Below are 25,889 nucleotides of genomic sequence, written 5' to 3'. Positions count from 1 at the left end.
AGTATATGGACTTCTCATGAGGTGCTAGTGGTAAATAACCAGCCTGCCAATGCATGTTAGATGGAATAGATGTGGGTTCGATCTCTGGGTTGGAACCATCCCCTGGAGAAGGGCGTGGCAACCCACTCCAGTATCTTGCCTGGAGAAGCCAATGGACAGAGGAACCTGACAGGCCACAGTTCATGGGGTCGCAAAGAGTCAGACACAACTGAAGTGACTTAGCATGCACACTGTATAGTATATATTCCTTATATATACTATTCTCTGCTAGTAATAATAATATCATGATGACACAATGTCTTAGTCGGCTCAAGTTGCTATAACAAAATGTAATAGCCTGAGACAGGGAGTGTTTTAAAGCAGAAATTTATTTTCTCATTCTTCTGGAGGCTGGAAGTCTGAGATAAGGTTGCCAGCATGGTTGGTTTTTGTGAAGGCTCTTCCCTTGAGTTGCAGAGGTCACCTTGATGCTGTGTGCCCACATGACCTCTCCCTTGTGAGCGTGGAGAGGGAAAGGGGCAAGCTCTCTGTTGTAATCTTGTAAGGGCACTAATGCCATGATGAGGGCCTTACCCTCATGATCTTTATTACTAGCACTACCTGGGACCTCATCTAACCCTTATTACTTCTCAAAGTATTCATCTCCAAATTCGATCCCATTAAGGGTTAAAACTTCAACCTATGAATTTTTAAGGACATTGTCCTTAAAGACATTGTCCTTTTAAAGACATTGTCTATGCCACATGGGTTTAACATTTTCATATGCCTATAATTTTAGAACAAAAATATTTCTAGCTTTATTTTGAAAAGTGGGAATATTTTAAAATTCCATGAAACACAGTGTGAAAAATGGTGGTTTAAAGAATCAAATTTTCAAATAATCCAAATTACAAATTCTCCTATGAATCTCTTTTTTATTATCCTTAGTCAGGTCTTCCCTTGATCTCCATTGCTGAATTTATAAATATACGCAATGTTCTGTATCTATCAGCTTAAGTTTCCACAATCTGATTTCACTACAACCTTGGGCTATTTTTGAGTGTTAAACTTGAGAAGCAGTGTTCTTTTCATGATTCTGTTAGCAAATAGCTTTTATTGGGAGAATCCTGAAAATAATAGTTTAAAGATGTAAAATATTTTTAAAAGATTTGAAATTGATTTCAGAGTATGTTAGTCAAATTTAAAACCACATTTTCAAAAATCAATATATTTTGAAGAATGGTTAAAGACGTAGCATATCATTTGACTGTTACATTTTTATATGCTTCAATGGACAAAATACGTTTAATTATAGAATGCTATTACTTAAAATAATTACTGAAGCTAAAGCTTTGTATTAAAGAATATTTTTGAAATAGACTTGTTCATCACATAAACTGCTTGCTACTTATATGTTCTTTTATGTTATTCAAATTTTGGAGGAGTAATTATGTTGAATGCTAAATAATTTAATCTTGTTAATAATAATAAAAAACACTTAGCAAGGGTATTTCCTTATGAGGATAAATACATTTTAACTGCATGTCAATTTGCCGTCTATTGATAGTTTTATTTCATCGTTAAGCTGTTTCAAATGTTAACCGTTTTTGGCCAAAGAAATCATCAATATAATTCTAGATTTAACCCTTGGGTGTATGTCTGTGCTAAAATTTCTGAGCAAGATACATATGTATCAGGTCGGGGCCCCTTTGATGGGGATGCTGTGGCTTCAAAATTCAAGACTTTTATTAAGTTGCCTTTTCCATACCGTGGTTGTATTACTCTTTTTAGGTGATGATGCCAAGACGGCAGTTAAACACGGTTTGGATGGGATCTTGGTGTCAAATCATGGGGCTCGACAGCTTGACGGGGTGCCAGCCACTGTGAGTTTTGGCAAATGCCTCCATTGGAATTCCCATTTCTATCTCAGTTTTGACCATCTCTGTGACTACCCCTCTTTGTGTATATATTTTTGTATGAATACTCAGAATATGTAGGAATATATGTAAGATCTCATATTTTAAGTTTAGTGGTTTGCTCCCTGGGTCTGGAAGATCCCCTAACTAGGAAATGGCAACCCACTCCAGTATTCTTGCCTGGAAAATCCCATGGACAGAAGAGCCTGGCAGGCTAAAGTCCATGGGGTTGCAAAAAGTCAGACACAACTTAGCACACACACACACACACACACACACAGAGCTACCTAAATTGGGCTTCCCAGGTGGCTCAGTGGTAAAGAATCTGTCTGCCAATGCAGGAGAAGTGGGTCCAATCCTTGGGTTGGGAAGATCCCCTGGAGAAGGAAATGACAACCCACTCCAGTGTTCTTGCCTGGAAAATCCCATGGACAGAGGAGGCTGGTGGGCTTCAGTCCATGGGGTTGCAAAGACTCCAACACGACTTAGTGACTCAGCATGTGCACGAGCACATGGGTATCTATCTAAATTAGATTATTATTCTAGTTGTTTGTAAACTATTTGTTTGTAAAGTCTATTTGTAAAGTCATCTGTGTTGAGTAAGTAGCCATTTGTAGGCAGGGATTATTCCTATATTTTTAGGTATACTGAGAGGAATATTGTAAATTGGAGTAGGGAAGAAAAGATTATCCCATGAGTTTCTTGGAGGTGGGGATTGAAGAGCTGCAGAGTGAGGGCAGGTGGGGAAAGGAGGCAGAAATCCTGTGGCCTGGGAGAGGTTTCCTGTTGGAGCTTGAACTACCTTGGCTGCACATTGGAATCTCTTGGGAACTTTAAAGAATCCTAATTCCCAGTCTGCATCCTGAATCCATCCATTAGAATCTCGTGGAACCAGGGAAACTGAAGCACTAGTATTTTTGACAGCTACTGAGAAAATCCATTGTGAATTTATATGCACTATATACCCTGTGCTGGACAAATCAGAGTCAGAATCCAGATACAGAAGTAAACTAACTGGCTGGAATGGTGTGGGATAGAGTTAAAACAGTAAAAGTGAGTAATCGGCTCCCAAGGCCAGGAGTGAAGGGCCCAGCCATGGATTGACTTTAGATAAAGTATTGCAGAGCCCAGAAATGGATCAAAAGTCATGGAGACAGACATATATCCAGGGGCGTACTTCATGGATCCCTGATCGAGAATGAAGGCCAGAAGCTGTAGGTGGGGTGGTGTGGGGTTCCCTTATATGCTGTCCATTGTGAGAATGTGTCCAGGATTTCTTTAGATGAGGCAGTGGGATTGCAGCTGCCTTTCACCTCTGCTTTGTCCTCATATGAACTCCTGCCTTCACTAGTGTGAGTGTGAAAGTGGAATGGGAAAGACTGAGATATTCTTGGGGAATAACAAGGAATCCGTTTTGTTTGCAGTATCTGGTGGGTGTTGGGCGCCTGAGAAATATGCCTGCTTGGACAGGTCAGGGAGGGGGTCTTTGAATATTAAATATCATGAGTCATTAGATATGCAATAGAAAAGCCTTGATTTAGCAGCAACACAAGTACCACAAATTGGACTGTGGCATGACAGGGAGCAGGAAGACCAATAAGGTGGCCTGGATAATTATGAGAGCCAAGGAAAGAGAGAAGGGTCTGACCTGCTATGGGGCAGAGGGATAGCCCCTCCAAATCTCAGCTTTTTCATTTTTAAAGTTAAAAAAATTGATTAGATTGTTTCTTTGGTGCCTTTAAACTTTAGTATTCCATAATCTCATTTATCATAGGCAAAGTAAGCTAACATCATATAACAAAACTTACATAAATATATATCTATGAAATAATGTGGATAGACTCTTTAGTTCATCATTTCTGAGCTGGATCACCATATCCATTTCCCCCTTTTGTCAGAACCATTTAGTCATAGTTATTATGGGATGGTTTTAGTTGGGATAAACATTTAAATTTATTCAAATAATTTAGTCAAGTCATAGTGGACTACTGTTTCATTAAGATAGCAGGTTGATTTAGCTAAATCCATGGATGTTGTGCAGGTCTTAGGACAGATTGAATGAGGGCAGGGGCTACTGGGCACATGCATTTGCACTCAAGAGATTTTCTTGAAGCACTAATGGGCTAATGGTAGGAACAAATCAAGTCTTTGCACAGAATCAGTAATTAAAATCATAAAACTGGAAGCTGTCAGCTCTTTCCAATTCAGCATTACTTATAAAGACCCATCTTTTTAGGTGATATTAAACATTGCCTGTAGGGGAGAGTGAAGAGCTCCTCTGGGCAGGCAGGAGAAGTTGGTCACAGTTCAAGGCTTTTCCCCTGATTTATGCCTCTCTTGTGTATGAAGATGTGGACTTAGTGGGCAGGCCAAATTAAGTTTGTTTTCTAAAAATAAAATCTAAATCTACTGAAATCAAATCTAACTAGATTTTAAGGGAAAAATATCTGAATGGTGTGGTTTATTTCCTTTTGGCTGAGGGGATATGGAAACTTATCTAAAAGGGCTTTTTGAGTTGTGGTCTCAGAGACTGTTTTAAGATAAACAATGACCCTCCCCTTTGCATGATGTGTGCCTGAGAGGAGATACTTGCTTGAGTTTGCCTCCTACTTTAGAGCAAATTTAAGGTGCATGATGATGAGAGAAATGTGAAGCAGGATTAAGTTCATAGTGAAGGTGTTTTTCTCTCAGTATGTTGGTTTTCAGGCATTTGGCAAAAGACTTGGAGGAGGCTGCGATATAGAACTTCTCAGTAGATACACAGAAGGACTTACTCTCTTGCACACTCTGTGACATCATAACTCAGAGCCAAAGAGGCAGTGAGATTTTACTGGAAGAGCATTGAAATGAGCCCAGAGTCTTGGGTTCAAGTCCTTTTCTTGCCTCTAGAGGGGTGAGAGCTGGGTGGGCAAGTTGCTCAGACTTTTCAGCTTTCCAGTCTCTGCATAATGTTGTGTTGGTTGCAAAAATTAAATGTCTGGATTGTATGATTTCTGCATTTCTATAAATCACAGAGTTTCCTTGTATGGAGAAATACTTATCACTAAGAGTCCCGGATCAGGAGTTTGACTGCAGTCCATAGTAATACAGTGCTGTTGAGAACCATGGCCTGTTCCAGCAAAGAGTTTAAAAATAAGTTCATATTATTTGCAAAGCAGAAGTAGAGACACAGACATAGAGAACAAACATATTGACACCAAGGTGGGAGGTGGGATATATCCCCCCCTCCCTCCCACCTTGGTGTCAATGTTTTTTTGGGATTGACATATATACACTACTATATGTAAAATAGATAACTAATTAGAACTGACTGTATAGCACAGAGAACTCTACTCAATGCTCTGTGGTCACCTAGATGGCAAGGGAATCCAAAAAAGAGGGGATATATGGAAACACATAGCTGATTCACTTTGCTATATAGCAGAAACTAACACAACATTGTAAAACAACTATACTCCAATAAAAGAAAAGAATAACATATTTCCTTCGAAGAACTTTGATAATTCAGTAGTGTATGCTTTTATAAATAATTTAACATCTGCCTTAAAAAAATAAGTTCACATTAAGATCCTTACTCTGAAGGTAATAATGTGCCAGTGACTAGTCCTGAGGTAATTAGAGAATGATATGGCAGAATCAGTATATTTCCAAAATCCACAATACTAGATCATTTCAAACTGGGATCTAAAGACAGATTATGCGGAGTCTTTGAACCCTAGGAACTTTTTTTTGTTTTTTCCTTTTTTATGAAAAAAAAATTTTTTTTGAAGCTAACTGGATCCAAACTTGTACTTGGTCACTCAGTCGTGTCTGACTCTTTGTGACCCCATGGACTGTAGCCCACAAAGGCTCCTCTGTCCATGGGGATTCTCCAGGCAAGATTAATGGAGTGGGGTGCCATGTCCTCCTCCAGAGGATCTTCCCAACCCAGGGATCAAACCCAGGTCTCCCACATGCAGGTGGATTCTTTACCAACTGAGCCACCAGGGAAGCCCTTAAACTTAAAAATATGACATTCTTTTCTAGTGAAAATTTTCAACTTCGAAAAATTTTCATAAAATAAACTTTGGGTTGTTAAATCAGTGTTTCTAAAATTGAGTCCTTGGGTATATTCTATGACATCAGAAATTTCATTTTTTCCTTCTGAAAAGGATTCATTATATTCTTCATTTGAGAACCATTTGATTTATCAAAAGTTAGCTTTTGCTGTGTAACAAACCACTCTGAAATCTACTGGCTAAAATTCAATAGCCATTGATTCATGTCATAACTTTGTGAACTGTCCATTTGACCTGAGATCCTCAGAGAGGTTTTGTGTTCCTGGCTGGGCTCACTTTTACATGTCTGTGGTCAGCTGCTGAGTCTACAAGGGCAGACTGGTGTAGGATGACCTCAGCAGGGATGGCTCTGCATTGTCTCTCACATCTAGAATGTTAGATGGGCTGGGTCTCACAAGGAGAGCAAGTGGAAATATCTAAGCCTCTTGAGCTCTATGCTTAGAACAGGCAGACTGTCACTTCTTTCTTCTTTTGTTGGTGGAAGCTAGTCATACGGCCACTTCAGATTCAAAGGGTGAGGAAATAGACTTTTCTGACTTCATTTCTCCCTCATGATGGGAGGAGCAGAAATGTTGCACTGCAAGGATATGAAGATAGGGTGGGAGATGGCCGCAGCCATTTCTGCAATGGCAAACCATCAGCCAGACATATATGGACCAGGGGTTTTCTAAACGTGCTTAGTAGAACTCACACTGTTTATTAGAACTCACACCACCACTTCCAGCCAGGGCTGCCTGAAGCATGGTGGGTAGAGAGTCGGAGGAGGACTTGCGGGCAGTGGCCTGGAATCTGTCTTCTTCATTGTTAGCTAAAGCACCTCTGGCTTTATCTGTTTGTTTGTGCTCAACTGATCTGGTTTGGAACCTTTGAAGTGTTTTAATGCCTAAAATGTCAGAAATCATGAGTGTAGGACTGGATGCTTTAAGAAGGTAGAAAGATGGGAGCACCCTGTGAGTGGAAGTTTTATGGACAGGGAGGACCTTGAGCAGGAACAGGGAAGAGGGGGGCTCTTCCAGAGTCATGTCCCTGTGGGATTCTTTTTGGATTCCATAAACTGCCTGGCATGGTGCCTGGAATCTACCAAGTCATCAACAAACTGTTTGATAAATCAGTGAATGGACGGATGAGTGAACAGTAGTACATTGGAATCTTACCATATTTTCCTGTAGATTTAACTTTGCTGGAGCTAAGCCTGCAATTAGTTGTCTAAGGAACCACTAAGAAAAGAAAAGCTGAAATGAATGGTCTTTTAGATGTGAAGCAAGCTGAAAAGAAACAGAAAAGTCATAAAATAGTGGACTTGTTCACTATATTTACTTATTTTATCTGCTCTGGTCAGAATTATTCTGCATAATATATACCCAGTAAAACTGCAGCTCCAGGAAGAAGAAAGGGAGGATAGAAATGCTCTGTGATGGATAGAACTTCCTTGTCCACGGACAGGAAAACACCAATCTAGGCTTCATTTTATAACCCAGGATTCACACTTTAAGTATCCTTATTAGTTTATTTTTTAGGCCAGATTGGGCATTGGAAATATCCTGAAAGACTTGATTTGCGTGACTTTGAAAACATGTATTGAACTGAAACTAGCTAATATTTTTCTTTGGTTTTGGTTTCAAATGGGGAAATATACTTAATTATAGCTTGCATCATCACTTGGAAATTGTAGCATTTATATGTTGATGTAACTTGCCTGACTCTAAAAGGAGGACTATGTATAGGTAAAGGGACATATGTAAATGGATCCAAAGCATGTTTGGCCAGGCAGAAAAGCCGAAAGGAAAAGAGGAAAATCACGTTACTTGCCAAACATTTAGGGGGCTGTGCTCCAACTGTTGCCTTCACTTCCTCCAAATCTGTAGTTGGGTTTGGTCTTCAGTCTTTTACATAAAACTCTTTTTACATTGAGCCTCTCAAATTTTGGGGGAGAAGCAGGAAAGTTTTGAGTGATTTCAGCAGAATTATTTCTAAAAAAACTGCACTTGAATGTATGGATTTCATTTTATATTTAAGTACTTGGGGATAAGTGTGGATAATTTCTGCAGATTTTGACCTACTATGGTCACTATAGTAGGTCGCTATGAGAATTGTTTCCACGCTCAGATGCAAAGATTTACACCAAAGTAGCTATTTGTGTCAGTTACTATCTATAACTATATTGGCTATTAACCAACTTTATGAGCTATTACCACATGATGCTAAAAAACAAAAGATTCCAAACTCAGTGATTTAAACCATTATTTCCATGAAACTTTTTGTCAACTGGGGGTCTGCTGACCTAGATTTGGTACTGGCTGGGTGGCTGTTCTCCAAGTTTCAGGTCCAGCTGGGCTTGGATGGGACAACTCTCCTTCTTCTCCGGAGGTCTCAGCTCTGTGGGGGGGTGGGGTGGGGGGGGGGGAGTTTCCTCGCATGGCAAATGGCACAGCTGCAAGAGACAGTTGAAATGTATGAGGTCTTTCAAGGCCCATGCCCTGAAATGGCACTGTTCCACCTCTGTTCACATGTCATTGGGCAAAGTAGGTTGCAAGGCCAAGGCCACTGTCAAGGATTGATAAGTGCACTGTGTGTGTGTGTGTGTTTTAAACTGGGAAACACTGCCAAGTGACCTTGGAAAAAGAGTGGGCTCAGACCAGGTGGGATGCATGAGACAAGTGCTCGAGCCTGGTGCACTGGGAAGACCCAGAGGAATCGGGTGGAGAGGGAGGTGGGAGGGGGGATCGGGATGGGGAATACGTGTAAATCTATTGCTGATTCATGTCAATGTATGACAAAACCCACTGAAAAAAATAAATAAATAAATAAATTAAAAAAAAAAAAAGAAAAAAAAAAAGAGTGGGCTCAGAGTGGTGTAAAGAATTACGAACAATAATACAGTCTAGCAGATGGACCTCAATGAGGCTCTTATATTCTCTAGAGCTGATATAATAAGCCCATCATCAACTGCTAATCAAGATGAGGATTTTCAAAGTGCATGTAGTCATCTTCCTTAAGAGCAAGAACAAATATTTTCAGGAAGAATTCTCTAATGTATAACTGGATGTTTGCTGTATTGTCATATATATTTGCTATATTATGTATTTTCTCATATTTTGGGTGGGAAAATCAGAGACTAAATTTTTTTGTGACTGATAGTGTTTGCATTTTTATATACCATTGCTTCTACCACAGTCTGGGTATGAATTTTAACAATTGATTTTCAATGAGTAAATTAATGTTCAGAATAATTTATATGAGGAAGATACTTCATTTGTATTTATGTATTTAATAAAGAGTAGCTCTGTGTCTTTTAAGCTGATTATGTATTTTTAGTTCTGTATACATACATATATATACATATTTGGATCATGATATTTGAATCCGTATATCAGGAATAAGGACTTCCCAGGTGGTATTAGTGCCACCTACCTACTATACGTCTCCGGCCTACCATTGGAGGAGACTTAAGAGACACGGGTTTGATCCCTGAGTTGGGAAGATCCCCAGGAGAAGGGCATGGCAACCCACTCCTGTATTCTTGCCTGGAGAATCCTAGGGATAGAGGAGCCTGGCAGGCTACAGTCCATAGGATCGTACAGAGTCGGACAGGACTGAAGCGACTTAGCATGCATGTACACACATCAGGAATAAAAAAAATAATCTTGGACTTCGACAGAAAAATAAGCCACTCAGTTCCAAATTTAGCTGGTCTTTGGTTGCTAGCATTTGCACTTCTTTTATTTTAGGAGGGAATGATTTTACTGTTGATTCTAAGCCTAGCCTTTCCTACTCTCAGTGCTAATTGGATGGTTGGTGGCCTGTGGAAGTTGAGTTAGGGAACAATTCAACATGCACAGTATCACTTCACTGACCTCTTCTCTCCACAGATTGATGCTCTGCCAGAAATAGTGGAGGCTGTGGAAGGGAAGGTGGAGGTCTTCCTGGATGGCGGTGTGCGGAAGGGAACTGACGTTCTGAAAGCTCTGGCCCTGGGAGCCAAGGCTGTGTTTGTGGGGAGACCGATCATTTGGGGCTTGGCTTCCCAGGTAATTGGAGGACAAAACAATAAATAATATAAAACAGAGTCACTCAACTGTGAAATAAATTCAGGAAACCAGTCATACAGACTTACTCAAAAGATCTATGTCTTCTTGCTTAGGGAGAGAAAGGTGTTCAGGATGTCCTTGAGATACTGAAGGAGGAATTCTGGTTGGCCATGGCTCTGAGTGGTAAGACTTGGTGTTATCATTTACTATTTCATTTCTTCTGGGTGTCTTTAGGCCAGATTCCTTGGTGGAAAAAAAGTGAATTTGAGGGGGAAGAGGATGGAACCATTTGGAGTGTAATTAAATTAATATAAAGTTGGCTATAGTGCAGAGAGCTCTCAAAGGGAGGAACTCCACAGCATGTCTGCCTGTAGTGGTCACTTAGCCTATGCTTGGGCAGCCTTTTCCGGGATGCTTTGGCAAGTCTTATTAGTACCTTAAGGGTAATGCTACATCATATTCTTTCTCCTCTCTTAACACATGAACAATAAATCTAATGGGCTAGCCACCAGCTCCACCTAGATGTCTACGTGGCATCTCAAAATCTACCTGTCCAAAACTAAGCTGCTCAATTTCTACATTAACTCTGCTCTACCTGCAGATTTTTCAGTCTCAGTTCATGTTAATACCTTTGTCTCGCTTGCTCAGATCTTAAGTCACTCTTGACTCCTTTTCTCTCTCATAGCCTCACATCCATCCACAGAGGTGCTTTCTGTAAAAGAAACCTGATTGGAACCTACGTTATCTCCCTTCTTCTTGGATATTGTAATGGCTTCCTTGTGTATGCTTCCTGTCATTGTCTCTTTCCCTGGGTATTTTGAGTCCTGTCTATCCTGTCTTCCTTCTCTGTTCCAGTTTATTCTGATCACAGCATTAGAACTATCCTTTTAGACATTAACTTAGATCCTATCACTCTTCTATCGGCACATTTCAATTGCTCCCAACTTATTCAGAATAAATACCAAAGTCCTCATGATGGTCTATGAGGTTCTATGTGATTTGACCTCTGTCACCTCTCTGACTTCAGCTCCTCCCACTGTTACTCAGGCCATATTTGAGTGACAAATATGCCCACCCAGGCCTTATTTGCCTTCTTGCTGATCCCTGATGACAACAGGTACATTTCAGCCTAAAGGCTTTAGCCTTGCTCTTCCTGCTTGCTGGATGCTCTTTCCCCAAAAATCTATGTGGCAAACTCCCCTGTGTCTTTCAAGCCACACTTTTACATCTTACTGTCTCATAGGATCCCATGTTGACCACCATATTTAAAACGGCAATTTGTCTTCCACTCACCCAACTTCCAGTTCTTTTCTCTGTTATTGTTTCATTTTTTTCCATAGCAGCTAACACCTTCTAATTTCATTATTTTCCTTGGCACCTAACACCTTCTGTAGATTATCTATCACATTATTTTTCTTAAATGGCACACATGGTGCATTGTCTGTTTCCTCTCTGGAATGTTAAGAAACACGAGGCAGGGATCTTTGTTGTCTTCACTGCAGTATCTCTAGTGCCTGGATTAGAACACAGCATGTAAATAATAAATATTTGCTGAAAGAATGAACAAATAAATAATCATTATTCCTAGTGACTGTTTCAAATTTGACTCAGAATGGACCTCTAGATGCAATGAATCATCTTGAGTCAATCATCCCCTCCCCTACTTTTGAAGGTAGCAAGGGCTTCCTTTTCTGTGATCTGTATCACCCAGACCATCCCCACAGATAGAATTCCAGAGCTCAGTGGTTTATGTACTTCTGAGCTGAGGCTGGGTAGACACAGCATCCCTGAGAAGAATGCCATTCTTTGAATCCTCACTCTGCCTTTTAATTTGCTACAGACATATCCTAAAAGAGAACTTTTAGCCACTGACTCTGTATTAAATGTGGCAGAAAAGAATATACTCTTTGTGTTAATAAAAATATGTGCCAGTCATTTTGTGTTAAGGACTGTTTAGGTAATAAAAATGGTCTCATGCCACATAAGATTTGGCAAGCTTACCTTGAATCATAAACCTTACATTTGTCAAGTTTTACATTCCTTGGGAAAACGATTACCTGCCTGATTATTATTGCATTCATTTCATATTAAATGTATGCATTATTTTTTCAGGGTGCCAGAATGTGAAAGTCATCGACAAGACATTGGTGAGGAAAAATCCTTTGGCTGTTTCCAAGATCTGACAGTGCACAATATTTTCCCATCTGTATTTTTTTTTTTTTTTTTGGCATGTGTTACTTGACAAAGAGACACTGTGCAGAGAGTGACCACAGCCTGTAATTCCCCACTTCGATACAAAGGGTGTCATTCTTCTCCAGCAAAATAGCAATCCCTTGCTATTTTAAATTCATTGCTTTTGACTTTTCAATGAGTGTCCTAGGAACCTTTTAGAAAGAAATGGACTTGCATCCTGGAAATATATTAACTGTTAAAAAGAAAACATTGAAAAAGGTTTTAGACAACGTCATCCCCTGGCAGCCTCACGTGCTACAAACAAAAGATATTCCTGGGTAAAATTGGAGGTAGCTAGTGCTGAGGTCAAAAGATAATGATCTCCCTGTTTATAAACCTTCACTATATTTGGATATCCCTAAAACTGTGTTCTTAAAGTCTAAGGACAACCTTAGAAGGCTGGATGTGCCTGGAGAAACAGGAGATTTGGATTCACAACTCTAAGGAGATAGCACTTGATAGAACTGGGATAAAAGTGATTTTCTAGATACCTTTTAACACTCTGCGCTATCTGACTTCTTTGAATGTAGATTTCCATTCACATCTTCAGTATCTGAATATATCTGAGTATTTTATGATATAGACTGCTTCTTTTTTTATTTTTTCAGACTGCTTCTTAATCAGAGAGAAATAAAGCATTTTCTGAAAAGAAGCTATCTGGCCCATGTGTAACAATATGGAATTCAATTGTTTTAACCTCAGAACCCAAATACCTCTCTGTTCCTCCTGTGCATACTCGTTTATTCTCTTACACCTCATTCTCCTTCATTCGTTTGCTTCTTCCCCACTCACAGTCACATGTAAGGCCAGCTTCATGATTTATGAAGGCCATGCCAAGTGACGATGTGGGCCCCCTGTTCAGAAAAGCAGGAAAAAGGCTTTCTACCAAGATTTTTCTCTGAACTTGTCATAGAATCTTTTCTTTCTATTTAATGTCATGTTTCCTTGGGCAGGGAATCCTCATGGGTGCCTGAACACTGCCCTGTGATCTATCCTGACTCCTCTGTGCCCAGGACAGGGCTGATGGTGATGCTGTCATTGGGGCTGGATGAGCCAGCAGCCAAGGACTCACTCAAGGGACTTGGGGAGGTAGCAGGGGGTGGATGAGTTGGAGGAGGTACAGTGTTATCATTCTAGGCTCCCAGGCTGCAGCACATGTTTCATGATCCCCTGATCCTTTACACAAACTCAAAGATAAGATTATTAAGCATTTTAAGTCAGTAAGAACATTAAACTCAAACATGAGGTCCCCTTTGGAGCATGGAATCCTGTGTGACTGCACTGGTTGCCTGTCCATGAAGCCCTGGTCATATGAGCATCACATTTATTCCCTAGCCAGATTTTAGACAGATTGTAGGTTAAGTTGGTAACCAAAGAGAGTTTGAAATTTCTTTTCACCATCTCCCTGGTTATTCACTTACTGTGAAGTATTGAATGGAACAATTTAGAGAATCACTACCTTAATATATGATGGTGATGCTATATTTTGTTGTTTTATTATGATGCTTTATTATTCTCAGATCTCTCATTGTCTCTTTCTCCCTCTCTCTCTGTCATTCTGTCTTTCTCTCCTCTTCCTTCCTCCTCTCTTTTCCTTTAAATGCTGGAATGTTCGTAAATACTCTGATGGACACAAACATAGATCTTTCTTTTTGAAATTATATCTGGGTCTGATAAAAAAGAATCATTTAGGGACTTCCCTGGTGGCCCAGTGGTTACGACTCTGTGCTTCCACTGCAGGAGGCCCAGGTTAGACTCTGGTCAGGGAACCCCCATGCCACATGATGCAGCCAAATAAATAAATAATACAAGGTAAAAAATGAGTCATTTAATGTGATGAAAATTATTCCTTAAGTTATTCTCCAGATACCAAGAAAAAATTTGACTGTCACATCACATAACTGTTTTGTGTTTCCAGTTAGTGTTGATAAAATGATAGATCTATAATAAGCACCTCTTTGATCCCACCAACTGATTTGGAAATGTCTTTGCTGTTGGCAAAGAATGTCCACTTTGGCTTCATCATGGTTTGTTGTTGCTATTATTTAGTTGCCAAGTCGTGTCCAGCATTTTGCGACCACGTGGACTGTTGCCCACCAAATTCCTCTGTCCATGCGATGTCCAGGCAAGAATACTGGAGTGGGTTGCCATCTTCCTGACCCAGGGATTGAACTTGCATCTCCTGCATTGCAGGTGGACTCCCACCTGGGAAACCTACATCATAGTAGGCTTCATACAGCAGGTTGCTAAAAACTTGATAACTATCTCAGCAAATGAAGATCCACACATGGTGCTTTAAGTAAGTCTTATGAGAATAGGGATGAATGGTCTTTGTGAATTTCTAGACACTTTGATGACCCTCAGAGCCACGCTACCTCCTTGAACATAGATCCCCATTTTTTTCTTCAGAGTTGTGATAAGAATGAATGTTATGATGTGTGTTGTTTCCATAATCAGAAAGATACAGAGTTGTTTTTACATTGTCTTGAGTGTCTCCGATCCTGTTCTAACAGTGCTAAAACCAAAGGTGTGTGATGTCTAACACAGGAAGAGGGGATATTTGGTGCATATCCACTTCTGGGGATTTTCTCACTTGAGCTTGAGAGAAGTTCTTTAAGGAAGACAATTGATCTTTCTGTTTCTGAGTTTCTTAAAATATTTTGAGAGAAGGGATAATAGGGAATGAATAGTTTAATATAGGCCAACCTGCTTTTCTTGTGTGTTTAATGTATATGGTACCCTACAGAAGTGCTTCTCAAGCTGGAGAATGTATTATAATCACCTGGTGTGCGTGCATGTGTGTGTGTGTGTGTGTGTGTGTGTGTGTGTGTGTGTGTTAGTCACTCAGTCATGCATGATTCTTTGCGACTCCATGAACTGTAGCATGCCAGGCGGGCTTGTTAAAACAGATTCTGATTCAGGAGGTCTGGGGTAGGTTCTGTATTTCTAACATGCTCCTAGGTGAGGCAGATACTGCTCTTCAAGGCATCACTGGTGTTGTCTAGAGCAAGAAGAATCAAATCCAATTTGCCAAGCAGATCATGGAATGACCCAACTGTTGGGTATGGGTGGATGACAACCCATCTAAAAATGCCACCTTTTCTTCAGCCAATTGATTCTTCTCATTAAAATTTATTTCATATGGAGGCACAGGGTACTTGTAGTGATGTGTGCTAAGTGCTCAAATTTGTCATAGATGGATGCATTTTACACACACACCTGTGTGACCACCACCACCCAGATCAAGATTTGGAAGTTTTCCATTGTCCTCAAACCACTCCCTCTACCAGAAGTAAACTTACACTACTTCCATCACCATTGGTTAGTTCTAGCTGTTCTTGAACTTCATATAACTGGGACCAAATAGTATGTACTACGGTTTTTGGTTTTGTACGTGAAGTCCATTCATGTTGTTGAGTATATCAGTAATCCTTTCTGTTTATTGCTCTATAGTAACCCAATGCATGAATGTACCATAGTTTATTGATTCAAGGGGTTGTTTGCAGTTTTTTTCTGCTGGAAGCTGATTCCCACCAATTTAAGTGAAAATGCAAGTTCAGTGTTATTTTCTTATTTTTCAAGGAAAGCTAGGCATCCACATTATTATGTGAAGATTTTTAAGAGTTGGCAAATATTTAGCAGTTTAAACATGGAGCAGGTCATGTTAAACATGGTGTGGCCAGTCTGGTTCATGAGTCATGGGTTCTCAACACCTGTGACATCTTGGCCTCACAGATGTTCCCCTCATGGCTAAAATCACTCTCATGTCCCCGCACAGAACATGCTTGATACATGTAGCAGTGATGGGTGCCTGCTAACAGAACTCATCAGAATCTTTTTTCATTAAACTCGCTTATATTCTGCTATTTAGAAGAACGTGGGTGTGAAATAAACTTCCTTCTCCTTTCCACGCTTGGGGAACCCAGGATCCCAGACCTGTAAGAATGAATCAAGTAGTATTGACGCTTCTTAGCGTGCTGTCTGCAAGCTGCATCTGTGTCATTGCTGTGCTATTCATTCATTTGTTTATCTTGCCAAAACATTGGCGTTTGTGAAACAGCTTTAGAGAGCTGTGGTGGATTAGTATAGCATGAAAGGAAGTGGTGGCTTGTTCTCAAACAGGGAGAAAAGACCTTTCATTGTAAAATTCATAATTTATTTATTGTCCGAAGGACTGTATTGCACATCTGTTGCATAGCAACAAAATAAAGTTTGTCTGTTTAGGAAAATCTGAAGGCTTCTTATAACATAAAGATAAAGAATGCTTTCTAAACTCTTGTGTGCTTCAGTGTGTGCTTTGTCACGTGCCAATTATAGAAGAACATCAGGATGAGAGTTTATTTTAGGTGATACAAATGTTAACACAAATGATAGAGGGTATTATTTTATGTTTATGTGATGGGAAATCTTATCTATTTAAAAAGATGCAATTTCCTGTCCTTATCCAATGCTTACTTGAATAGTCAGTATCTTGTTTCTTTCCTAAGAATTGTTTGGGAGAGTTTATTTTTAGCCAGTTATCTGTTTCTATTTCTATTGATATTTTTCTGAATATCATTTCAGATAATGCACATAGGTTCAACTGAAAATTTTCTAGGATCTTCTGAAAACCAAGAACTGTGTTACCCTGAATGATGCCAATACAATGGGTGAAATTCAAGTGTGCAATTTATTTATTTGTTCATTTGTTCAGCCTCATTGGGGAAAAGATTCTGGCTCTGTTTCCTACTTGTGTTCTCTGGTTAGATCATCTACCTTTCAGTTTGATTCATTTTTCATTATAGTCAAAATCCTAAGTCTAATAGTGTGGGGATCTTATTATTGATGGAGTAGTTTATAGTAATATGCTTCACATTATGTATTAGAGTTTTAGTACTAAACTCACTAGTTGAAGGTCAAAGCCAACCCACCCGGAAGTACTGGACTAGAATCCTGAATATCTGAGTAACTAGCCATGTGATACATTATTTAACCTTAGGACACTCGGAATCTCAGCTGTGAAATGAAGACACAGCATGGTGATATATGTGAGAATGTATTGTGAATTACAAATTGAACATCAAAGTCTCATTTGTAATAATTATTTTTTATATTATTTACTTTAAAATTTGACTTTTTGTGAAAAATGGTTAAAGATTTTAAGCAATTCAACAAAGTAAAATAAAAACCACATATTTTATCACATAAATATAGTTGTTATTTATATTAGGTGAATACTTATCAGACACTGCTATATACATATAACAAATAGCATCTGGATACATAGATAAAAATGGCTTTGCTAAAATAGAACTACACAGTAAATGTTACATTAAGTAAAATATTCAATTTAGTTTTACTTGAATTTAGTAGGAGGGAAAGTGAAATTTCAGGAATTCTTAAAATTAAGGTAAACAGTTCTTCCAAAAAGAAATATAGTATGTAAGTACCTGCTTATGACATTTTGAAAATTATTTAAAACTTAAGAAGTTTGAGTGAATTGTTATTTCTGGCATATACATTTTATATGGTATCAGTTAACTAATCACTATAAAAAAAATGAAGACATTAGCCTCTTATGTCTATTCTCTTTTCTATTTTTCTCCCCTTCTCTCTAAATATTATTAATGTATTATAATTTTTTCTACTATACCTCTTCTGAAATTGTTTAATTATACCTCTTCCAAAATTGTTTAATATTAGTTTTCATTGAAAAGGGTTTAGTACTTACTATAATCTTGATAGCTCCTCTGTTCCCCGGTTCTTCATTTTGATTTACCTCTTCTTCATTCCCTGGATTTCATTGGTAACTCATATTGTAAAAAATAACAATATTCTTTGAGTTTGTGCATGTTTAAAAATTGGCCTTATGCTTTTACACTTGAATGGTAGCTGAGATGGTTATAATATTTTGGGGTCACACTTGCCTCTGGTGGACTTTTTGCATTGCCATCTGATGAAATCTAGACTGGTCTGCTTCCCTCCCTTTGCTGTTGACTTAGCACCACCCACCAAAAACCAAACCAAAAACCTGGTGCCTGAAAAATGATTTCTTTATCTTTGAATTTCAATATCTTCAGCTGAGGCAATGCTAAATATCACATGACACAGTTTAAAAATGGAATTATGCTTAGCACATTGTTTTAATTTTAGTTTAAATATGAACAAAAGCCCAACATAACTAGCATATGTCTCATATGAATTAATACATTATTAATATTGCCCTCTATTTTTCTACATTCGCCTTACTAACGATGTTATAGCAATAGTAAAATCAGTGGTTATTATAAATTTGGGGACATTTATTTTGTTAAAGCAAACATTTTAAGATTCTTATTATCCAGGGACATCCCTGGCAGTCCAGTGGTTAAGACTCAACCCTTCTACTTTGGGGAGCAAGGGTTCGATCTCTGGTCAGGGAACTAAGATCCCACACACTGTGTGGTGTGGCCAAAAAAAAAAAAAAAAGAAAGAAAGAAAAGAAAGATTCTTATTATCTGGACTAATACTGCCCCATAAATGTTTTATGATGATGGAAACATTGTATATATGTGCTGTCTGATATAGTAGCCATTATCTAAGTATGGCTACTTGGTACTTGAAATGTGCCCAGTATTGAAGGCTTCACTTTAATTCTAATTATTTTAAATTTAAGTAGTAACATGGGGCCAGTTGGTATATTCCTGGGTAGTCCAGATGTAGATATGCAAAACAATCTTAAGCAGAGAAGAAACTTTATTTAATAGACTCAAGACCAGCTTTGCTACATGTTTACCTTGGGCAAGTCACATAAAGCCTTTTCAATGTAGCTTTCCAATTAAAAAAATTATATGCTATAGCAGCTCTTACAATAAATTGCCTTTATTGTAGGCAATTAATTTGCAGTAATAAATATAATAATGTTTACAATTATTTAGAAGAAAAATGCTATATTGGTCTAAAACAGTATTGTTTTTGTTTATTTTTCTTGTTAATCTTTTATTTATGGTTTACTAGGAAGATTCCAGAAATTTTGTCTAAAGTCTTGATTTTGTGACTCAGACTAGCCATGGAATAAACACATCATCTTGAGAAAATAATCTTGAACATTAATTTTCATTCTTTAGGTGGAATAGTCATATTACTTATCAATAGTATGTACTAAAAAACAGTGACCCGTTTTTAAACTAGGAAATGATGTGTATAAGCTAGTATATAAATAATTATAATAAAAATATATGGCATGTAGAGAATGTAGTGTAATGGTTGACATCCTGGAACTCTGAAAAGAGTGAACAAAGTATGTTAGAGTGAAATATGTCCTTTTGAGTAGACAAAATCCTGTATTCTCAATCACCAACTAGCACCAACAAAGAACCTTCTCTAAGGAACTTTGGTATCTCTTTGATCCAGGAGCAGATTTCTTTACCATATACAGGGAGCATTGCCCAAGTCAAGAACACCCTTTTGGCTCAGATTTTCCTTTATTGTTGATACCATCTTATCTGGTTTTAATATTAATGAACAAACGTCTCAGATTTTTAAAGTTTCTGAATAATAGAAGACAATAGTTTTGCTTTAGTCAATAATATACTTTTGGTTTGAATATTTTAGTTGTTATAACCATCCTATCAAGTTGAAATATGAATGAGCAATATCACTCCAACTTTGGGGGAGAACTTAGGAATAACAGTAATTTAATAAAATTTGTGCTGTGACATGAACATTTCATCTTAAGCAGTGCTTTTAAAAAGTGCACTAAAAAATAGTTAGGAAGAAACTCTTTTAAACAATTCTTCAATAAACTAACTAAATAAAGTTAAAATTCACTGTTTCTAGTACTACCAATCATATAGCTCCAAAAAAGATGCAACAATGCAACCAACCAACAAAAATACCTGAAGATTGAGACATAAACTGTTAATCTACCAAAATTAATTTATGCAACTATTAAATATTCATGATTATGGGTTGGGCAGTATGTATGAAAGCTAGAATCCATAAATTTGAAAATGCAGTCATTGGACTGATTGGTGGTTTTGTCAACACAACTGCATAAGCAATTTGCCCACTTTCTACTAAACTGACCAGATGCTTAGTTGTCACATAAACACAATCTAAATGAGATCCACAGATTTCCCCCCAAACCTTATTTTAGCTAAACGTTTCTTGGCTAATCTTATTCCAGGTCTGTTAACAATTTTTCCAGAATGATTTGATTGGCTTTCAACTGTTTTGCCATTTCTTGTCCATCCTTTATTGGGCAGGTAAATGATGGAGAAAATGATGCAAGGGCAAGCAAATAAACATAGAAAGAAAGGTCTTTGGAAAGCAAGACACTCCCCACAGTTGTTGGCCCTTTCCCAGGAAGGGAGTAGTTAAGCGGGCATGGGAAGTTAATACCCAAACTGCCTCTGCATCTGAGATGCCTCCTTCCAGGAGTTCAAGAATGAGAACTTCTCCTGCTACTTAATATCATCTCTGTTAACATTTGTACTTCCAAAGTTCCTCAAAGGCTCCAGGCAAGTAAAAAGTAGCAACATATATTTTTTAAAAGTTAATTTGAAAATATACATGAATTAAATTTTTTCACTCTAATAACTTTTAGAAAAATTGCCATTTTTGTTGCTTATCTAAAACTTCCTAATGATGAAGGTTCACGTGGTCCTCCATTTTTTTTTTTTAACTTTGCTCAATAGAAGGAAATAAAGATGATAGCACTAGAATAACAAAAACACATTATGCAAGAATCTATATTTTAGTATCCATTTCAGTTTATTTCAGGGACTGCTGACCTTTTGGAGTTTTTGACACTCATTCAGAAATAAAACATAAATCAGGTATTCTAAGTATTCCAATTCTGTTAAGAGCCAAGATGATTTCCTAGTCTAGATTCATTTGTAGTTTTGCTTCCATCAAACTAAGGGATAAGAATGAAACTGAAAAATATCATACCTTGTTAGAGCATTGTTGGAAATATCCAAGAATTGTTGGAAAATGCTCATAATCAGATGGTAATATCTTCCCTATTGAACCAGCTCAGTGATGAATAATTGTGTTTGTCACCAGCTGTCTTTTAATAACATATCAGTTAACCCATTATACTAGTTCTTAAATTTTTTTACTCATTTCACTGGAGAGTGCGAAGGAGTAAGGGAGTGGAATTTTTGTGGAGATAGCTTCTAATTTCACAAAGAATGCCTCAATGCCATTAGATATTTCTCTGTACATTGAGGGCATGCCAAGATGAATATTAGAATAAGATCTGCCGTCCAAATCTTCAGGCTCTGGACTGAGACATCTTTGTGTTATGGCACACTGCTTCCTGCACTGCTTTTTAGTACTTTGAATATCTCAGAAAGTGCAGAGTTCTATTATCACCAACTGTAATACTTATTCGTCCTTTAGTATGTTAACAGACATGTAGTGTCAAGAACAACAGAAAGTCATCCTCCACGGTGTTCTGTCTCCTCATGGAGCATTGCTTCCAGCCCTGGCCAGACTGAGTATACTCACAGGAGATCACACAACATGGTGAAGATGCCTGGAAATCCAGTCATGCTTCTAGAATGTACCACCATCTTAAAGTGGACATGTGATGACTTTTACTTTCTTACTTTTGCTGTTAAGTAAATATATGGATAAATTTACGCTATGTTGTCCTAAGAGTGAAACAAATATCACTAAGGAAAGATTATGAGGATAGAGAACTAGAAGCTGGATTGTCATGTCCATGAAGGCAGGGAATTTGTCTAGGTTTTTGCTGTATTACCAGCACCTTCCATGAAAAATTGTAGTGATTCAATAAATATTTGTTAAATTAATCAACAACAATTTATAAGGGAGATTATAGAAATTTTTAAAGAATCAACTCTAACATTCTATGTATGACATCAAAATACAGCAAATACTTAAAGCATTCCATTAAGAAAATTTAAAAATCACAGTATTTGATGTAAAATTCTAAGAATATGAATTTATATATGAGCATTTTATGATCAAAAATTGCTCTTTTGAAACTGTGTTTGATTTGCAAAACTGAAATGAAAAAGGGGGTATTATTAAAATATTAAGAGGTGTAATTTTCCTGAGGGTGGGTTTTGTCATTTAAAAATTTATTTTTTGTGAGTTACAAAGTTTATTTTAATATAATCAATTAAAGAAACTATGAGATAGGCCTTGATTATAAGTATTTTTAAATTTTTATTTTATATTGGAGTATAGTTGATTAGGGGCTTCCCTGGTGGCTCAGTGGTAAAGAATCTGCCTGCCAACATAGGAGATGCAAGAGATGCAAGTTCAATCCTTGGGTTGGGAAGATCCTCAGGAGTAGGAAATGAAAACCCACTCCAGTATTCTTGCCTGGAAAATTCCATGGACAAGGGAAACTGGCAAGCTGCAGTCCATGAGGTCACAAAGAGTTGGACATTACTAAGCATACCCGCATGCATGCGTGATAGTGGATTAGCAATGTTGTGCTAGTTTCAGGTGTACAACAAAGTGATTCAATTATACATAAGCATGTATCTTGTTTTTAAATTCTTTCCCCATTTAGGTTATTATAAAATATTGAGCAGAGTTCCCTATGCTTTACAGTAGGCCTTTATTGGTTATCTATTTTAAATATAGCAGCGTTTACATGTCAGTCCCAAACTCCCAGTCCATCCTTTCCCTCCACCCTTCCCCCTTGTTACAGTAAGTTTTGTTCTTTAACTCTGTGAATGTGTTTCTGTTTTGTAAATAAGTTATTTTGTATCATTTTTTATAGTTCTGCTTATTTTGATATTATAAGACATTTGTCTTCATCTCACTTATTTTGGTTAGTATGATAATCTCTAGGTCCCTCCATATTGCTGCAGATGGTGTTATTTCATTCTTTTTAATGGCTGAGTAATATTCCTTGGTGTTATATACCACATCTTCTTTATCCATTCATCTGATGATGGACATTTAAGTAGCTCCCGTGTCTTGACTATTGTACACAGTATTGTTTCTTTGATTATATTTGTGTAGCAAGTTGAGACTGAGAAATTGTTGAAATGTTACAAAGCCATAGAATTTTAGAGTTGCTTGGAATATGTCAGATCATGTGGCCAAATGCTACTCACATATGTTCTATGGGCAAGCCCTATGGTCTACTCCCTGCATAATGGGTCTTGGCCACACAGTGGGGTAATGTGGGTATGGCACATCTCCATTATGCAAGTTTGTCCCTAAAAATGGTGAGCAATTAATATTTTTTTAGCCTTTCTGAGAATTAATTTTTGCTTAAGCACCCTTAACAATGTTTCATTGAAATTTTATAACTCATGATGTTTTATTGGAATGAACAAAACACAAGTTGAATTAGCTCAAGCAGTCGGAGAGGTTTTTAGTGTCTCATTAAATCATAGGAAGTGCTGAACTGCCAAACCTCAGGAAGAACATAAATGCAGTTGGGGCTTATGAAACTTGGTTCCAGGGATTTAAAAGTACCAAGGACTTGTTTTGCTTTTTCCCCACTTTGGTTCTCCCAGAAAGTTGGCTTTATTGCTTTCTCACTGCAGATGGGCAACTTCAACTTGGTAGGTCACTTGGCTACAAGACTCCCTAGATTCCCATCACCTGGCTCTGCCACCAAGAATTATATTCCAGCTTCAGTCTGAGATTACTAGAGACTAGAATGCTAACTTGTAAACCCGTTGATCCATTAAACATGGTAAGGGAGAAAAGGTACAATATGAATATGGGACTACTGTGAATCCTAAGGGCCAGGAAAGGGCCCTGCTATTTCCAGAGTAAGGAAATTTGGTTGATTATCAAACAAGAGGTGTCCTCTGTAGAAACAACAACAACGAAATTTTAGTATAAGTATATCCCATACAACATTTGAGACATATTTATGCTAAAACAATTTTGTTGTTTAGCTGTTATTCAAATTTAATTTGGCACTCTATGCTTTTCTTTTTTTTTTTCATTTATTTTTATTAGTTGGAGGCTAATTACTTTACAATATTGTAGTGGTTTTTGCCATACATTGACATGAATCAGCCATGGATTTACATGTGTTCCCCATCCTGAACCCCCATCCCACCTCCCTCCCCATCCCATCCCTCTGGGTCATCCCAGTGCACCAGCCCCGAACACTTGTCTCATGCATCCAACCTGGGCTGGTGAGCTGTTTCACACTTGATAATATACATGTTTTGATGCTATTCTCTCAGATCATCCCACCCTCGCCTTCTCCCACAGAGTCCAAAAGTCTGTTCTATACATCTGTGTCTCTTTTTCTATCTTGCACATTGGGTTATTGTTACCATCTTTCTAAATTCCATATATATGCGTTAGTATACTGTATTGGTGTTTATCTTTCTGACTTACTTCACTCTGGATAATGGGCTCCAGTTTCATCCATCATATTAGAACTGATTCAAATGTATTCTTTTTAATGGCCGAGTAATATTTCATCATGTATATGTACCACAACTTTCTTATCCATTAGAACTGATTCAAATGTATTCTTTTTAATGGCCGAGTAATATTCCATGGTGTATATGTACCACAGCTTCCCTATCCATTCGTCTGCTGATGGGCATCTAGGTTGCTTCCATGTCCTGGCTATTATAAACAGTGCTGTGATGAACATTGGGTTGCACGTGTCTCTTTCAGGTCTGGTTTCCTCAGTGTGTATGCCCAGAAGTGGGATTTCTGGGTCATATGGCAGTTCTATTTCCAGTTTTTTGAGGAATCTCCACACTGTTCTCCATAGTGACTGTACTAGTTTGCATTCCCACCAACAGTGTAAGAGGGTTCCCTTTTCTCCACACCCTCTCCAGCATTTATTGGTTGTAGACTTTTGGATAGCAGCCATTCTGACTGGTGTGTAATGGTACCTCATTGAGGTTTTGATTTGCATTTCTCTGATAATGAGTGATGTTGAACATCTTTTCATGTGTTTGTTAGCCATCTGTATGTCTTCTTTGGAGAAATGTCTGTTTAGTTCTTTGGCCCATTTTTTGATTGGGTCATTTATTTTTCTGGAATTGAGCTTCAGGAGTTGCTTGTATATTTTTGAGATTAATCCTTTGTCTGTTGCTTCGTCTGCTATTATTTTCTCCCATTCTGAAGGCTGTCTTTTCACTTTGCTTATAGTTTCCTTTGTTGCACTCTATGTTTTTGGATGTGTGTGGATGTGTGCTAACTTTGTCGGTCTCCTTACAAATTAACTAAATTTTTTTTCTGGTCATATTTTCACTGAAAAAGAAACTTAGGAATGATATGAGTTCTTTGACCTTAATATTGTAACACCTAAAGGGTATGGCATCACTTGGCAACTGGGAAATTTGAAACTGGTTAGGGAAATGCCTTTAATCCCACTGTGAGCAGTCTTTCTTTGCTTGACCATGCATCAGTAATCCAGAAACATCCTGTCAGTTTCAGACCACAGAATGTTTGATGGAAGTTTAACATGTTATTCCAAGGCTAGTGTGTTCATTCTTGCAAATATAACTTCTTGACTGCTTTATTTTTGAAGTGCATAAATTAATCATGATAATTTAAAATTGTCTTGTGGTTTGATTAGACACATCTATTTATTAATGTATCTCAATCTTATATTAAAGAAATCTATTTACCTTTGTTAATCAGGTATTTTCTGTAAATGTTTCATGTATGTATACAATTGATATAGTGTTAGTTGCTCAGTCGTGTCCAGCTCTTTGCGAGCCCATGGACTGTAG

General features: G+C 37.9%; 1 protein-coding gene across 6 annotated transcripts in view; it reads left to right on the top strand.

Moving 5' to 3' along the window:
• HAO1 (hydroxyacid oxidase 1) overlaps window positions 1-25,889 on the top strand; it is a 124,560-nt gene that overhangs the window by 42,633 nt on the left and 56,038 nt on the right. For 4 of the 6 annotated variants that reach the window (XM_043884672.1, XM_043884675.1, XM_043884678.1 and 1 more), the window contains exons 5-8: window positions 1,771-1,862; window positions 9,823-9,981; window positions 10,095-10,164; window positions 12,094-12,128. In XM_043884672.1, coding sequence (XP_043740607.1) covers window positions 1,771-1,862; window positions 9,823-9,981; window positions 10,095-10,164; window positions 12,094-12,128 — 356 coding nt within the window. Of the gene's footprint in view, window positions 1-1,770; window positions 1,863-9,822; window positions 9,982-10,094; window positions 10,165-12,093; window positions 12,866-16,776; window positions 17,395-25,889 lie in introns of those variants that run through there. The other 2 variants (XM_043884676.1, XM_043884677.1) reach the window with 2 other exon arrangements.

Source organism: Cervus elaphus, chromosome 23 (assembly GCF_910594005.1).
Source record: "Cervus elaphus chromosome 23, mCerEla1.1, whole genome shotgun sequence".
NCBI classification, from domain to species: Eukaryota; Metazoa; Chordata; class Mammalia; order Artiodactyla; family Cervidae; genus Cervus; species Cervus elaphus.
This window is presented reverse-complemented; position numbering and strand designations above follow the sequence as displayed.